General features: G+C 37.8%; 1 protein-coding gene across 1 annotated transcript in view; it reads left to right on the top strand.

Annotated features, from left to right (window-relative positions):
• ARHGAP10 (Rho GTPase activating protein 10) overlaps nt 1–15,983 on the top strand; it is a gene marked incomplete at its 5' end in the record, with an annotated part of 58,543 nt that overhangs the window by 37,672 nt on the left and 4,888 nt on the right. Inside the window, 4 exons of the mRNA XM_009871785.1 lie at nt 2,550–2,631; nt 3,766–3,808; nt 5,069–5,134; nt 11,339–11,413. Of these exons, the coding sequence (XP_009870087.1) occupies nt 2,550–2,631; nt 3,766–3,808; nt 5,069–5,134; nt 11,339–11,413 (266 nt within the window). The remainder of the gene's footprint in view (nt 1–2,549; nt 2,632–3,765; nt 3,809–5,068; nt 5,135–11,338; nt 11,414–15,983) is intronic.

The following is a 15,983-nucleotide window of genomic DNA, read 5'->3' as shown; positions in this document are numbered from 1 at the left end:
TGCATCTGAAAACTTCCAGCTCACGTGGCAGATGACAAGATACTCATTTACAGCTCAGGTGGCATTTGTCACAGGTCAACAGCATAGTTCGAGCTTACATTTTTGATTTGAGGAGGATGTGGCTTAACTACTGTGTGTCCCAACAGCAGGAAAGGGAGAAAAGATTTAAACTCTTGATATCAGCTCCTCTTGAGTCAGTATATCTGTCAGCATGAAAAACAGATTTCAAACTCAGTCTGATAAAGTTGCTGAGAAAGTATGGCGAGGAGTGTCAGTGTGCCTCCCTCTGCGTGTCATCTCTGCTCAGTAGGGTAGCAGGAGTTTGAACAGAGATGGATGGAGAGCAATGTTTCCTTGACCCTGCAAAACTTCTTTTCATTCACTTCTCTGGCAAAAGTAGGAAAAATCTAATCCATCTTTCTGTCCAGTTATAATAGACACAACTGGCCCACTGTGACCTTAATATCAGACATTTTTCTTTTAATAATGTATGTGTGTGGTGCTGAGATGTTCCCATGGAGATTAGTTCTGTGCTGCAGGCCATTAGCTTGTTTCCTTGGTATCGGTTCAGGGCACACATAGCCCTTGGCTTGCCCAAGTTAAAAAAAACCCAAACCATACGGATTGTCGGCTTGCCATGGGGTTTTCTTTGTTCCTGTGCTGTGGAAGGAGGCAAGATTGTAAAGTTTTAGGACTTTTCAGTAGCAAGTGTTCAGTCTTGTGTGTGCCTTGAGCATAGTTTGGAGCTAGCTGAATATTTACGGATTTCTGTTTTTAAGAGAAAGCTGAGGTGATTCTTTCTTCATTAAATTCTGATACTTTTCACTATAAGCTCTGAGGGTGCTAGGACCCTGGCTAAATCTCTGGAAATTAGTATTTTTTCTGTTTCTAGTACTCGTTCGTGTTTAGTTGGAGGTGACTAGTGGTAAATGTAGAGAATTTTAAATCTTAAGGAGACAACAGTGGTATTTTGGGGTAGGAAGAAGATTTTCTATTGATCAAGAGTGTTTTCCTTCTGAAATACTACTTAGATTTTAATTTTACCAATACAGGTCAAGGAGGAGGGAAGGCTTTGTCTCCTTTACCTTTAATTTAAAGGTAAATAAATGGTTTTAGGCAGTATGTACTGAGTATGATATATTGCTTTGAGGTGATACTCTTTGATACCGTGACAGTTATAATTGTAGTGAAGAGAAGGGAAGTTTGCCCTGCATAAAAGTAAATTACTTGATTTTAGTTGTAACTAATAAAACGAAGTAAAGAAAAAAACCAAATCCCCATGTGTTTTGTTTTTTTCCCCCAGTTAATTTAGCTAGTAACTTAGGATATTTTTTTTCTACCAAGTTTGCATGTCTGTGATGGTTGCAGCTCTGTACTACTGGCAGGCCAGTTTGTACTTTAATCAAAAGGGAATGACTTGATTGCTGTCATTGTCAGAAACTGTAGTCAGGTGTCCTGAGTTTAGATGGGTTTGCTAGAGCGTGTGTGCATGTCTTGTCCTCACGTGTGGTCTGAAAAGAGATTTTTAGCCAGGCATATTTGTACCTACAGAGTTTTATGCTGCAATTAAATTGTGGTTTGACAAAATGGCAAGGTGAAAATGAGCTAGAAATTACTCTAGCTTTAAAAATGTGGACATGGTGTGTACACTGTTACAGTTTTTAGTAAAAGTGGGATTTGTGCTGTTTTTCTTGGTGCTGTTGTTTTTAGATAATATTTTCCCCTGCTATTTTGCTGCTTGAGGATAGATTTAATCCAAAAGAGAGAGAGAACGCTATGAATTAGTTCTCTACTTCTATCTATCTGTATATAAAGGGATCTAGAAGTTTCACAAAGTATTGTGAGGCTCAAGGTAATGAGTTTGGTTTCTTTAATTGGCAGAAAAATAATTACCCAAATAACCTATTCTGCTTTTAACTCTCCTTGCTTTGTACATTATGCTGAGTGACACAATTACTCTTTTTAGTTTCCTATTAAATAAACACAAAAGCAGATGTATGTCAATCTCGATTACTAATCCCTACGTCCCACAGTTGTCCATACTTGCTTTTTAGGAAAGTGCTGACAGTGGTGTTTTGTAATGAGATACTGCATTATTACTTGATTATTTTTTATAAGATATTTACTGGAAAACTATAATCATCTTCAGCTTCAGAGGTAGCAACAACTACACATTGAATAAGTTGACAAAAGCCGGTTTTTATGTAACAACACAGCAACGTGAGAGCAAATTTATTTAATGTTCAGAAAACTCAGAAACTCCCAGCAAGTGCTGGAATCAAGAAGCTATCAGCAGTGAAGTATTTAAAAATAAATAGTTTGCAGATTACATTAATTTTCCTTTTTCTTCCCTGTCCTTGGTATTTCCTACTGTCTGTATCAGTTCTGTACCTTTTATTTAATAATTAACAGTGTTTAGTGATTAAGCAAAAAATGCAACCCTGACTTTTAGGACAATGGGCTTTTGCTCATAGTTGGAAGTAGAATTTTACAAGACTTTTTTGGTTGCTGTTGAATGCAGTTACTCTCTGTCATTGATACACTTGCAGGCCTGGAGTTCCTGTGACCATGCAGGCATTTTCAGAGGAAGACAGGAAGCTGTGGATGGAAGCTTTGGATGGAAAAGAAGCTGTAAGTATAATTTTAATAAATATTGATTTGTAGCGTAATGGAGACATTCTGTCAACCTCTGCTTCCCCATCCCATTTGTACTTTAATAAACTGGGATTATGTAGTTTGTGAAATGATAGATTCAGTGAAAAAAGAATGAAAGTGAACTAAAACTCCAGGGAGATGAGTAACTCGGTAAAGCTCAGTGCAGATAACTGAGCATGCCAATATGAGATATTTTTCATTGTAATGACAGCATCAATTTTTATAAAAGGTTTCCCATCACAGTGATGATAGTGGTGTACTAGAAAATGGCTTGTTTAAGCATGTCCACTTAACCTTATACTTACATGCTGCATTCCAGTGAGAAGACTTGCGTGAGTTAGTTATGTGGTATTATTATTATATCTTTTTTTAAAACTAGGTCCAAAAAATCCTTGTCAATGGGAACGAGGTTGTACTTGAATTTGTTCATTTCTGGTTCACATCAAGAAATGGGTCTGAGCTGGAAAATTGAAGCACACTGTTGATTATTCTTACAATCATAAATTTTATATTGGTCTTGTGGGCCAAAAATAATGGTTTTTTTTAGTCAATGACACAGTCATGTGTCTGTCCCCAGTAGCTGGCTACTGGGGGATTTTAACAGTAGGTTTTACTGACAACACCACGGTACAAATCTGGTTTCATCTACAGAAGTGTTTATTACCATCACGTGTTGTCTGATCTCCCCTCCCCAGTAAGCTTTACAGCTTTTAGGGGTGCCAATCTGGGACACAACTCACAGGATTCATCAAAGCAGTTCACAATGATTTGAGTGAACTTGAACTGTGGGAAATTAACCTGCAGAGAAATGTAGGAATGTAGAGGACATTAATCCCAGTGGCTATAACTAACGTTGTTCTGTTCCCCAAGGAACTGTATTTCTTGAGAGGTTTTTTTAAAATTTCCCTCCTTAAAAAGTGCAATTATCTACTTTCTGAGAGGGCACGGACCTCTGGTCCTACTGTTAGAGCTCTTGTAGATAGAGGTGATATGTTCTAGCAGTAAACAGCTGTATTTGTGCCTACTGGACATTAAGATTGTGGGTGTCTTGTTTCTAGTTTCATAAAATTCTTTAAAGTAATTTATATTTTTTTACTTTTTTTGTGTTAGCTGTTCATCAACCTGAATAAAGCAAATGCAAAACGAGAGGGAAGTAAGTATCTGAATTACTATTAAAGCTGATTTCTGTTATTTTACAAGTGAGAAAGGCAAAGATAAATATTCTGTGAATCCAGCGTAACTAAATATTTTTAATCTCGAGTTCTGAATATGTTTTCTGGCTTTTGTAATTAATGGGTGTTCACAGTAACACAGTTTAGTACGTATGTAAGAACTGTAGGACTAGACATAAGCTAGAGAAACAGTCTGATTGTGCCAATTTACATCATGCTTGAAATTGATTCAAAAAAGGGTATATAAATGCATCACGATTTCTTGATCCAGATTGTGTGTACACCTCTGTTAGAATCCTTAAGTATGATTTCAAAAGCAATCGCAGTTGAACATAAAGGTCAGCAAAAAACCGGAATGCATATATTTAAAATGTAAAGTGTAAAATATGGAAACAGAAGAGGTGGCTTTTTTTAAACAATGTTAGCTGTCTTCTGGTAGCAAAGTATGTGAGTGAAAACCATTCCTTCTTGCTTTATCAGGCAATTTATGCTTGCTGCTATTTTTTTTAATTAAGTTGTGGTTTAAAGCTGGATCCTGCTAATAAAAGTTTTTCCACAGATTTTTATTTTTGTGGTGCAAGACCAGATTCTCAGAATGAGCAAGAAGGCCATATGCTTGGGGGAAGGGCAGTTTTGCAATATAAGCTTTTAAGTGAAGTTTTTGATGTTAATAAAAAGAATAAGATAGGAACAACCAAGGAGTGCTGGATCTCAGCTGTTGTCCTGTTAATGCCTCTGCTTTTATATAGTCAGTTCATTAACTGCTGTGGAATGATATAAATGTGCCCTGTATCTTTAGTGTGGGAATTTCTTTGGCTTAGGGTAGGACTCAGTCAAAGCCCTGCTGTTGGTGATTATGTTTTTTCATCCTAAGTACTTCCTTGTCCCATTTGGTTAACTCTCTCAGATGTTGTTGATGTTGCAGTAAGTACTGTTAAATTCCATTTTGCCTCTGCCAACATATGTACCTAATCAGAGGTCCCATTCTTCAAAGGCTGCTGCTGTGAACAGATTCAGTGAAGCCACTACCACCAGAATGAGCCATTACTTGGGCTAGACAGGGTTATAAAGGAGAAAAAGGGAATTTCTCTGCAGTAAGTGATTAAATATTCCTGTTCCAGAGTATTCAGTTTTGCCTGAGAAGTGTGAGCTATGTAATTAAGTCTAGCCTTATTTTCCAGTGAAAGACAGGATTGTAATGGTGCTTAAAAAAAATTCAAACTATTTTTTTTTCCTTATAGGTGCACAGTTGGATAAGATAGGGTTCACCGTCATCAAAAAGTGCATCAGTGCTGTTGAAACACGAGGTAATGGTGAACCCAACCTGTTTGTGGGGAGAGGTAGAGCAGCTGATCTGCTCTTTGAAAGCTCATGTAATCTAGTCTCCTGTCGATCTTTGGGAAAGACTTAATTTGGTAGATATTACACTAATTGCACTCATCAGAGCAGGAGCTTCACTCTATCCAGTCTCAACTTTTTATGTATGGCTTTCCCTCAAGAAACGTGTTTCCAAGAAGTGCTTAAAAGGGTTAATAGCACCTGTCTTGACAAAGGAACCCAATGTTTGTGCACAACATCTGAGCAAAACCCCTTCATCTTCTAGACAGTCCCATACCTTGTCTTTGCTGTTGGAACTGATCGATTTTGGTATTCCATTGGTGAACTTTGAACAGTTTTTCTCTTAAGTCACTGAAGACAGAAGAATGGGAACTAAGCAAACCAGAAACCAGTGAATAACAAATAGTATCGAAGTACTGGTGGAGTTAATCTCACACCGGAGACGAGGATGCTGTTGCCCTTACTGTTTCTTATACTTGTTGTATCTCCAGAACTGGAGATAGAAGAGAGAGGTCAGTATGCAGAGGCAGCTTGGATTATGGTTGCGGAAAGGCTCTGTGTCACAGAACCTATGTAGTTTGGGTGATGGATAATAGCAGCTTTTGATCTTGCTGCTGCCAAGTAGGCAACAGTCCTTGTATGGCCGTGCTGAGATGTGCAGTAACCAGCCACTCTGAGGCTCACTGGGTTGTATATGGCATTGTGTGGAGAACCTGCTTGTTTGGTTGGGCCTTTTTTTAAAAAAAAGAGGTGTTTTCACTTGCTATCCAATATTATTAGTTAGACCAAGCAGCCTTTGTGATGCTGTTTAAATGCTAAATTCTCAGTAAGAAGTATCTGAAATCCTTTTTCTCTTGGACTTTTTTGTATCAGTTCTCTCCAGTACATTAAAGATGTTATTCCAGATTAGACCATGTTATATCTGCTGTTATTTTTGTTCATTCTGTTCTTTTGAATATTTTTCAAATGAGATTTGCCTGTCTCATCAGTTAAAAAAATTCAATTACTGGCATTTACAATCTGAATATTTCAACTGAGAAACACTGCAGATAAAGCTGGCATCCTACAGATAAGTTATCTTCACTGCAAACCGCTGCTTCAATACAGAATGAATTTTCTCTTTCCACTGGATTATGCAGAGTTATGAAAAGGGTAGTATGTGGTCATGTAATGAAAGGCTGCTTTTGGTCTACAGCAGAGTGACTGATACCTTGTGAATTATGCTTACTGTAAGCAGTGTGGAGTACACTGTGTTTTGTTTTATTATCTGTAGATACATTCAAATAATTCCTTCAAATAGTCTTTTTTTTCTTTCTTTGATACCCTGCAAGGAAAATGCGACAAGAACCTAACTGCAGAAAAAAGTGAAGACTTCCTTTGTGAAGTGGCTATTTCGAAAAATAGGTTAGATACAGGGTTTCTTCTCAGGGGTGTGGCTACCCACTTTAAATTGAATAGTGGTTGAACGCCACTGTTCTTTATGCCTTGATTTAGGGATATGTAAGAAGATGGAAAATACATGTGTAACCCCACTTAATATTGTTGTTCAAGCCAGATGATAAGCTTGCATAGATTAGAAACATGTATCCCCATAGTCGGATGTGCCCTGAAGCACACTTGGAAGAGAATTAAAGTTACCAAAGTTAGCTGTGGTATTTCCTGCCTTTGGAGACCTTGCAGCTTCGCTATCCCATAGAATCATAGAAACATTAAGGTTGGAAAACGTACACAGCCTTTGTAAAACCTGCGATCAGCAGAGGGCTTCATGGTGATTACTGCCAATGAAAATGACTTTTATCAATTAATTTTGTTTGGGGAAGTACTTAAGAAAAATCAGTATTTGACAAATATTTCTTTTCCCGTGGTTTCAAGCATAGGTTTAGGTGAGGTAATCCACCTGTTACAATGAACTTGGTTTGTCTACTGTGTTTCAAGCAGTTGTGGATGATTCTTTGTTTATTGTTACTGAACTTAACATCAACTGCATTTAAAAAAAAAAAAGGCCTAACAAAATAAATCGTGACTTGCTCTGTGAGACTAACTGGAGCATTCTCAAAGGATCAGTTTCTTTTTCTGCAGAACCTTCTGCTGATGTCTGCTGACCTAAACAGACAAAGGGCCAGGAGAACATTATTATTTGCCTCAGAAGGATTTGGCCAAATAGTTTGTAGGATGAAGAAAGTGCATCTTGCAGGCTGCGGATTTTATACCTATACTTGTTCTTTAAATGATTTTTACTTGATTATTTTACTTTAATGATAACACATCAAAGGCAAGTTATGTTCAGCAGAAGAAAACAGGACAGATGCCTCTTCAGAGACTGTGCTCGTGTGCCATGTTTTTATCTCTTCTAATCATAATGGGTGTGAGGTTGACGTGGGTGGAAAGAGAGGACAGTCTAGTGTGGGTGGAAACTGAGAATAGTCTTGTCATGTCATAGCAGAAAAAGTCTGGTATTCAGAGAGAGAAGAGCATAACAGAGATATTGAACATAAACTTGTCAATGGCTGGATAATTTTTTTCTCAGTTACATTCCGTTTTATAAAGCCAAGAAGGAAATTATTTGCTCTGAATGAATAGAAGAATCGAAGGCAGCGTCATGGTTAAAATGCACGTAAGCTTCTGAGTCAGCATTGCCTTTTAAGACATTGGCTTTGCTTTACCCGGTAGGTAAATGCCAATGTGCTTTACTAGGCATCAAGATGTGCAACTTGTCTCTCACGTTCTGAGCACAATGCTTGCTGGATGTGCACCCATGTTTTGTCTCTAAGAGAACATTTTGGGATTCTGTTTGGAGAATCTTTTTTGTAGTCCTGTACTGAGAGGGATACTACGGGGTAAAAGTTTATAAAACATCCATGAGTTGTTTGCTTTGTTAGTTAAAGGCTCTGTGCATGCTTTTGTGTACAAGTAGTTGGTTGTACCTTCTGTGAGGGGTGGGGTAGGTGTTTGCCGAAGCATCGTTTATTTTGTTTTCAGAAGGACCAGAGCTGCTAATCTGCGCTGCAGAGAGAGATGGCAGCATTGAGCTGTCTGTCCAGTCTGTCTCCTCCTGAAAAAGATGATGGGTGAAGAGGAAGTAGAGAAAACCTTTTCACATAACAACAAGAAAATCTGGCATTACCTTGCATTTAGAGTGTCACTTGTATGGCTGTTTCTGTTCTATGGAGTTTGGTAGAAAAAGCTGCGTTTGCAGCGAGGTTACTAGTCTGTGTCAGCCACGTGTACGATGCCAGCCACAAAGTAAACTTGCCTACCTACCTTACTTACAATACTATAAATTCCTATTTGACTTGCAATACCTTATTTTTTGAAGCGTGTTTAACAAATTGTGTACCTGGGCCGAATTCCGGTATTCGACAGCCAAATGTCTTGTGATAATGTAAATATGAAGGAAATCGTGCTGTGGGGCTTTACCGCTCAAAGTTGCCAATAGTGACTGGTTGAGCTGGCAGACACAGCGTCTGAACCCTTCAGCGTTTTAGTCCGTGGTAGCTGTTCCTTGCAATGAGTCATCTTGTCAATTGTGTTCTGTAAATGCCAAGCCTTATCAGTTTTGGATGCGTGGAAGATCTGAAATGTGCAGATGAAATCAGAAATAGTACTATTTCAAATCAGGCTTGTATATTATAAATAAAAACTCATTTAAAGGTATGTTTAAAGGTATCATTTAGAACTATGCTGAAATATTAATTCCCCATTTGCACTTCTTGATGTCTGCTAGCAATTAGCTGTGCCTTTTTCAGGTTGATGAATTTGAAACTGATCAATTATCTGATAATTACTATCACAGACTCATGGTTATTGCTGGAGGATTGTCTTAGTTCCAATACTGCCATAATTTTAAAGACTTCGGCATATCACATCTGTTGTAATATTAAGCAGTAGGTTCTGCGGTTTGACCTTAGTTATTTTTAAGCTGATAAATGTATGTTTAGGGTCAGCACAGTTTGGTTCCCCCTAGTTTTAATGTTAGAAGCACAGGAAGACATGAAACAACTTCTGAGATAAGCAAAACCTGAGCTGGGTTTGACTGTGACAGTATTTCTTCAGCTTTTTGGCTTCTTGCATATGATGCAGAAGGCTTGTTCTGTGGTACTAAATGTAGTGGAGGACATTGGATAAAAAAAGGTGTGACGCATTTTGGCAGAGCATTAAAAAGCTCGGTGTTACTTTTGTACCAGAATTTTCCTGGACACCGCTAAGAAATTTGACGTGAAAAATCATTGCAGTTCTCAGGACAGATTCCTAGTGCATCCTGGTTTGGAGTGGATCAAGGACAGTGTTTGGTTGGGTTTTTTGGAGTGTTGGCAGACTAAGTGATATGTAGCGTGTTATCGCACTGTTTTCTGGGGATTGTTGGAAAACTTACTTGATTGGGTTTATAACTTTGTATTTTGAGAATAATAGTATTGTGGCTACCTAGCTGTTTTTTGTGGTTCTTTCTTTTCTGTGCGAAAAGAAGACTGACCATACTGTAGAATTGTGGTTTTTTGATGACCACAGATGAAATACCGGAGATCTGGCTCATGCTGTCAATTTGAGCCAGCTCTGAACATGACATCTAGCTTAAGACTTGGCATTGTTACCTTGGTGCCTGCATCCCTGGGAAAGGGCTAATTTTGCCTGGGTGGAACAACTGAGGGAAAAAGCAGCTGCTACTCTAAACCGTCAATTCCCTGCTGGGACAGAGACTGGAGCCGTGCTAACAGGGAGGAGTTCAGCAGATCTGGAGCACCCGATTGAGGCTGCAGACTCTATGAGGAAGAGGAGGAGATGAGAGAAGAAGGAAAAGATGTAGCAGGTCTAGGGGGAGGAGGAGGATGTAGAAAATGCAAAGTTCTCTCCACCATATTGAAAATTACTGCTATGTATTATGGTTGTGTCTGACAGTAATTCATTAAAAGGCTAATGATTTTTACATACTTCATCTCGTATTTATTTGGGAAGAAACTTCTTCTCATATGACTGCTTTTAATTTCCCTTCTCTGAGTTGGAAAGGTTTGGTATTGAAACTAGGAATTCTCCACAAGTCTTCCTTTGTTGAAGGATGTTTTGAATAAGAATACCACATAATATGTTATTTGAAAAGATTTCCTTGGAGTAGAAACACGGTATTTTGTGGCCTTTCTACTCTTCCAGGCCAATATGAATATAGAGATACAGTACAGTGGTGTTTGTAGGTGGCTGCTTATTATGTGGCCTTTCAAATATCTGTGTCAACTTCAAGACTGTAGTATTTTATCTCCCACTATATGAGCTCTGAAACAATGCAGCAAAGACATACCTTATTTTGCCCTTTTCCTTCCGTGCCCTGTCTCTCCCTCCCATTTTCCTTCAATTTATATCCATAGTTTTACTTCCCTGTGGATAAAACTGGATATGGTGAAGGAAGGGAAAAGCAGAGGGAAAAAAGAGGCAGAGAAGTGAATGCAGGTGAGAGGACAGAGAGGCACAGAAGAATGGCAGGAAAGTGGACCCGTGTCCATGTGAAATGAGAGTAGGGGACTGAAAATATTTTGCTGGTTACGGCCGCTCTATTCATCCCAAGCAAAACCAGAAGTACAGATGTCAGTAACCTGTGGTGGTGCCTCTGGATGGAACTAGCATGTGGACCACAGCGGGTTGGAATGAGGCCTCATATCTTAAATGAAAAGCGTTTATAAACTTGAAAAAGTGTTGGTTTGGAGGACTGGGAATAGGCTCAAGTTTTTCTTTTATTTTATCCAAACTCTCTTTGTCAGTCATGTATTTGGAAAAAAGCAAAATTACATTTATTAAAGAAACCTTAATTTAGCCATTTGTTGGTTCAGTTCTTGCGTTATTAGAATGTGGATGCTGATGTATCCAAAATGTCATTTAAAAAAATCTGAAAAGAGGCAGTTCTGTCTGTTTGTCAGGTTTGTCCCCGATTGCTTTTACTCACAGTTTCTGAAGTGGAATTTAGATGCATGACGCCTTTATCAAAACAACATAAATTTATCTTTAAAACACAGAAGAACAAAAGGATTCTTGCAATACTTTATTTATAATGTTGTTAACATGACTGTGTTAATACTATGTAGTCTGTCTGTCTTTGAGGAGAATTTGTTGCCTGGGGAAAAGTTTTAATGCTAAATTTGACTATGGTTGATCTTCTGCCTTTTTTTTTTTTTTGTCTTTCTGCATAATAGGTATAAATGACCAAGGATTGTACAGAGTTGTGGGGGTGAGTTCAAAGGTCCAGAGACTTCTGAGTTTGTTGATGGGTATGCCTCTCTTTTACAATAATTTTTCAAGTTTTTATTTCATGTTATTTTACTGTCATTACTTAGTTTTGAAAGCAGTAGCTGTTCTTTATATAGGCCAAATCTAGTTTGCTTTAGTCCATGCAAATAATCCCCACTGTAAATTGCCCTGGGTTAACAAAACCAAGGTTAGTTGGTGGGAATAAACTAAGAGAACTGCTTTGGGACATGTAGGAGTTATTCACGGGTTTTGTGCAAAGTTGATGTAAGTGGGATTAAGTCATCCTAAATTGAAGGCTCTCGTCAGAAAACTCAAAATATCAAATTCAAGAACGTTTGCAGTTTATTGCTTCGTTATTTGAAGTTTCCAACTTTCTTCACCCTAATCTTAAATTGTAAAGATGTACATGCCTGTACACATCTTTATCACTGTGCAAAATAAGTCATTTAGTTTAAACATACTGGCAAAGAGCTCTTTGGCTTAAGAGGAGGAATATGGTATATGTATTAATAATAATTATGTGCCAAGGTGGGAGACAGATGGAGAAAGGCTTTGTTTTTATAAACTTAGTGGTATAACTCTTGTATGTGGGTAACGCCGTAGATTCTCTCATACCTAGTTAGTCATGTGTAGCTTTCAAGATATTTTTTTTGATTCCTAGAATTATTCTCAGAAACTTTTCCTCTCCTTTTCCTTCTGGAAGTTTTGATGCATCTTTAATCCCTGTGACTGTTAGTTCTCTTGCCATTCTGCTGTCACTGGGGGGGGAAGTAGTATTGGCACCTGGATGAAATCTGCCTCATACCTCTCACCAAAGTAGTAGCCATGACTGCAAGATGTGCCGTGTTTCCCAGTTTCTTGTCCCGAGCACTGACAGTACATGCAGTCAGACAAGACCACTGGGATTAGTTCATTTTTTATAGAGCTTCCAAACCTGTCACTTGACAGCAAAGGTCTGATTCTCAGGGATTCATTGGTATGCAAAGAAGCTTGTTTGCAGTTTGCACCAGGCTCTTCTCCAGAACCATGCATGCTCCATCTGTGCTGATAACACAGTGTTCTTTGGCACTGCAAACTGGAGGAAGCCAGAAAGTGAATTCATTTCATTACCCCAGACATTATGTGAATGACAAAGCGCTTTTATATTATATGCTGCTGTCAGTTCAGTGCCACCTGTAAGACTTTTTCTTTTCCTTCCTTTATTTTTTCAAACAGGCTGTCTCTTCAGAACTGATAAGACATCAGGCTTGAGGACCTGCATGTCATATCAATCTGTCATAATGACCTTGCTAAATATTAATTTATGATATCTTACTTTAATCGATATTAACAGCACCCTGAAGTTCTCCATTAGTGCACATAAACCTGCCTGTATCTTTGACGTATTATAGCAAAATACTCTTTTTGGAAATACAAATGGGGATTAATAAAAGTGACGGATCTGTAACAGAGTCTTATGGTTGTTGGCCTGTGTTGGGGTTAGCCTCAATAAGCAGTAACCATCTTTAGCCACTGACCATAGGCAGAATGACATGTTATTGCATGGAGGGCCTCAGTTAAATGCATTTAATATCGTAAGATGTTTTGCGGTTTTGTGCTTACTGGCTTGACCTGGATGTGCAGGTCTGGCAGGCAAGTTTTCCTCTTTGCCATTAGTGGTATCCAAATTAGACAGACTTGGGTTGCCAGTGGTTTGGTAGCAGCTGGAAGAGTTTACTGGGGGATTCCAGCATCTGCTTTCAGTTATTTTAATTTTTTTTGTAATTAGAAACACTTTTTGTCATTCCCAAGATTCGTATATTTACTTGAAGTAGGAAGAATACAATGGTATCAAGACAAGGAAAAATACTGAACAGAAAAAAGTTAGGGTGCAAGCAGGTGCTCTTTTTCTGATGATTTGCTGAAAGGGAATCCTATCTGTGCTCTTTATCTGTCTGTCTTCAGAGAAGAATAAAGAGGGTTTCTTTTTGATATACAGTGGTACAGAGAATTTAAAATGACTGATTAATCTTTAATCGTTTGTCTCTGGGTATACTCTTAGATACCCTTTTATATGAAAGAGCTTTTCAGAATCATAAAACCCTCATATTAACTTTCTGTATTTTAACATGTTTGATAAGATTTCAAAGTATTTTAAGCTACCTATCATTGATCATGAGGTTCAGAGTCTGAAAGGCCCAAAGTGCAAAGAAAGTCTTCCAAATGGTAACTAGGGACATAATAGCATGTAGGTTTTTTTCTTTTTCAAAATATTTTCTGTAAAATTTGGTAAAGTACATTGAGAGTCAAGAGAGTATGAGAAAACCAATGTATGCTTTTCTAATTACTATAAATGCATAGGTTTTAATCTTTAATATAAAAATCTAGTGAGCCCAAGTCTTCTGTAAAATAGGCTCAGCAACAAAGTATTCAATTTTGCTTATAAAAAAAAAGTTAATTTTGCAATTAACTTAGTGCTTGAAGTTACTGGTAACTAGCGTTGTGCTATGGTGATCTACTTTACAGCAATAATCTTGTCTAAGTTTAAGCAAGGTGTTTGTTAAGGAAAAAACACTCACTATATTTCAAGGGAAAATGTTAAATTAATGTGATATCTCATTGTAAACTGGGACACAGCTTTAGGACTCCCAATGTTATGGGAATCTGTTATAAGTAAGTGCATTGCCAGCCGTCAGGAGGCTCAGTTCTTGAAATTTGTCAGGGACCAATTCTTGTTTCATCTGTGATCTCCATTATAAATCTGATGCAGCTCATTTCATCCAAGCTGCCTACATAGATTTCATACAAACTACTATACAGGTCGGCTTTTATACAAACCCTTGTTCATGATGAAGTGACTACGAAGGATGTGGAGTTTCTTACTGATTAGTTTGGTTTTGATAGCTGATATTGCCTGGCGTGAAAAATGCCAGAAAATATGTGTTGCAGAAGAAGAGTTTCAGGTACCTCTGCCTTTTCTAAAGCAGCAGCTTTCACAACAATTACACCAAAGTCCTTATTATTTTAGATCCAGAAAATGACAGTATGCATACGCTCGTACAGTGGGCATATTGCATATGAAAGCAGAGAGAGTCTCCTCCTAACCTAGTTTAGTGAACTGGACTGTTGTTATAAACTCTAGCTCCCTTATTGTCAGGAAGATTTGCATAAAATTTAGAGCTGATCTGTCAAAAGCTGTTCCATAAATGTGCACAGTTATTTTTATATGCGTAAAGTTGCCATTTGGTGCAGAGTGGCTGCTATGTGAACAAGTTGCATGAGAACTAGTGGAGTCATTTTTGAAATCAACATTGAAGTTCCAGTTCATATATGTATGACTTGGGATGTTTTGAGAGAACAAAGGAGCAGAAACAGTCAAATATATGGGGTGATGAGGCACCGAGCTATGTAGGGCTACTGTCAAACCAAAAGTGAAAAAAAAAAAAGTCTTTGTTCTGATAGTTTCTACAGTCAAAGTAGGTATTGTTTGGGGTTGGTAACAGGGCCAAATTTTGTGCGTGCATCTCCCCCCGCCCAGGAGATAATGAAATATTTCAGCAATACCTTCTAATTTTTAAGAAGTTTGCTTTGGAATTTAAATGCAAGTTATTTTCTTCCCCAAATTCATCACAAATTTCACATAAGTGACTGACTGCAGAGGACATTGATGGTTATGAAGCAATTATTTAAAAGCTGGGTATTACGCAGTGGTTTAGTAACAAAATCTCCATAGCTTTCAGTAGTTTCTGATGTAATGGCAGTTTAATTGATACAGTAGAAAGGTTTTCTTCTCAAAAAAAGAGAATTTGAATGCAGAAAGAGCTAGCATGCTAAAAAGGGGAAAAAACAAAGTTTTTACTGAGAACTTTGAGCATTTTGGGTGGCGATTGGCTAGTAACAATTTGGTAGAAAATGTTATCCGAGTTGTATTTTAAAATGAGATTTAAATAATTGATCTAATGAGGGAGAATATTCAGTTACAGAAATAATTGCTTGGCACAGCCTTTAGAACAGAATTATTTAGTCCCAGTAAGAGGACTGCACCTTTAATCAGAGGTCCTAATCTGATTTTTAAAATGTGTCTGTCGTTTGTCTGACAAGCGAAGTAACAAATGAATTCTGAATTGTATGACCCGGGCAGCACGTAATCTGTGTCAGCCACTGCTGTAGTTTACTGTAGTAGCTGATGGAAACGTGTAGCTATGATGATCACAGAATCACAAGCACTCAAATTTGCCAAATATGTTGGGCTAGTTTGGCCACATATGCTTGATCTTCTTGTGTCAACTAGCTATTACTTCCTGTCTTGAGGCCAAAAGGGTTATTTTTGAATGCAAAACCATTCCAGTGTGCTGTGCTGTTTTCTGTGTTCTGGCAAAAAATCTGTCACCTGGTGGGTCATTCAGAGATAGGTTGTTCAGTTTGATCTGTCTTATTTTAAGACTGTGCTTGTGTACATATTTCTGTTTAATTAAAGGTGTGAAAATATCAATTGATGTAGGGATCTTTTCACATAAAAGTGATCTTTTTAATCCTTCACTGAAGAAAAACCCTGCAGTAAATACTTCTTGAAACAAAATATGGAAATAGAAATTATAAAAAGTATATATT

This window comes from Apaloderma vittatum, unplaced genomic scaffold, assembly GCF_000703405.1.
Source record: "Apaloderma vittatum isolate BGI_N311 unplaced genomic scaffold, ASM70340v1 scaffold15066, whole genome shotgun sequence".
Classification (NCBI taxonomy): Eukaryota; Metazoa; Chordata; class Aves; order Trogoniformes; family Trogonidae; genus Apaloderma; species Apaloderma vittatum.
This window is presented reverse-complemented; position numbering and strand designations above follow the sequence as displayed.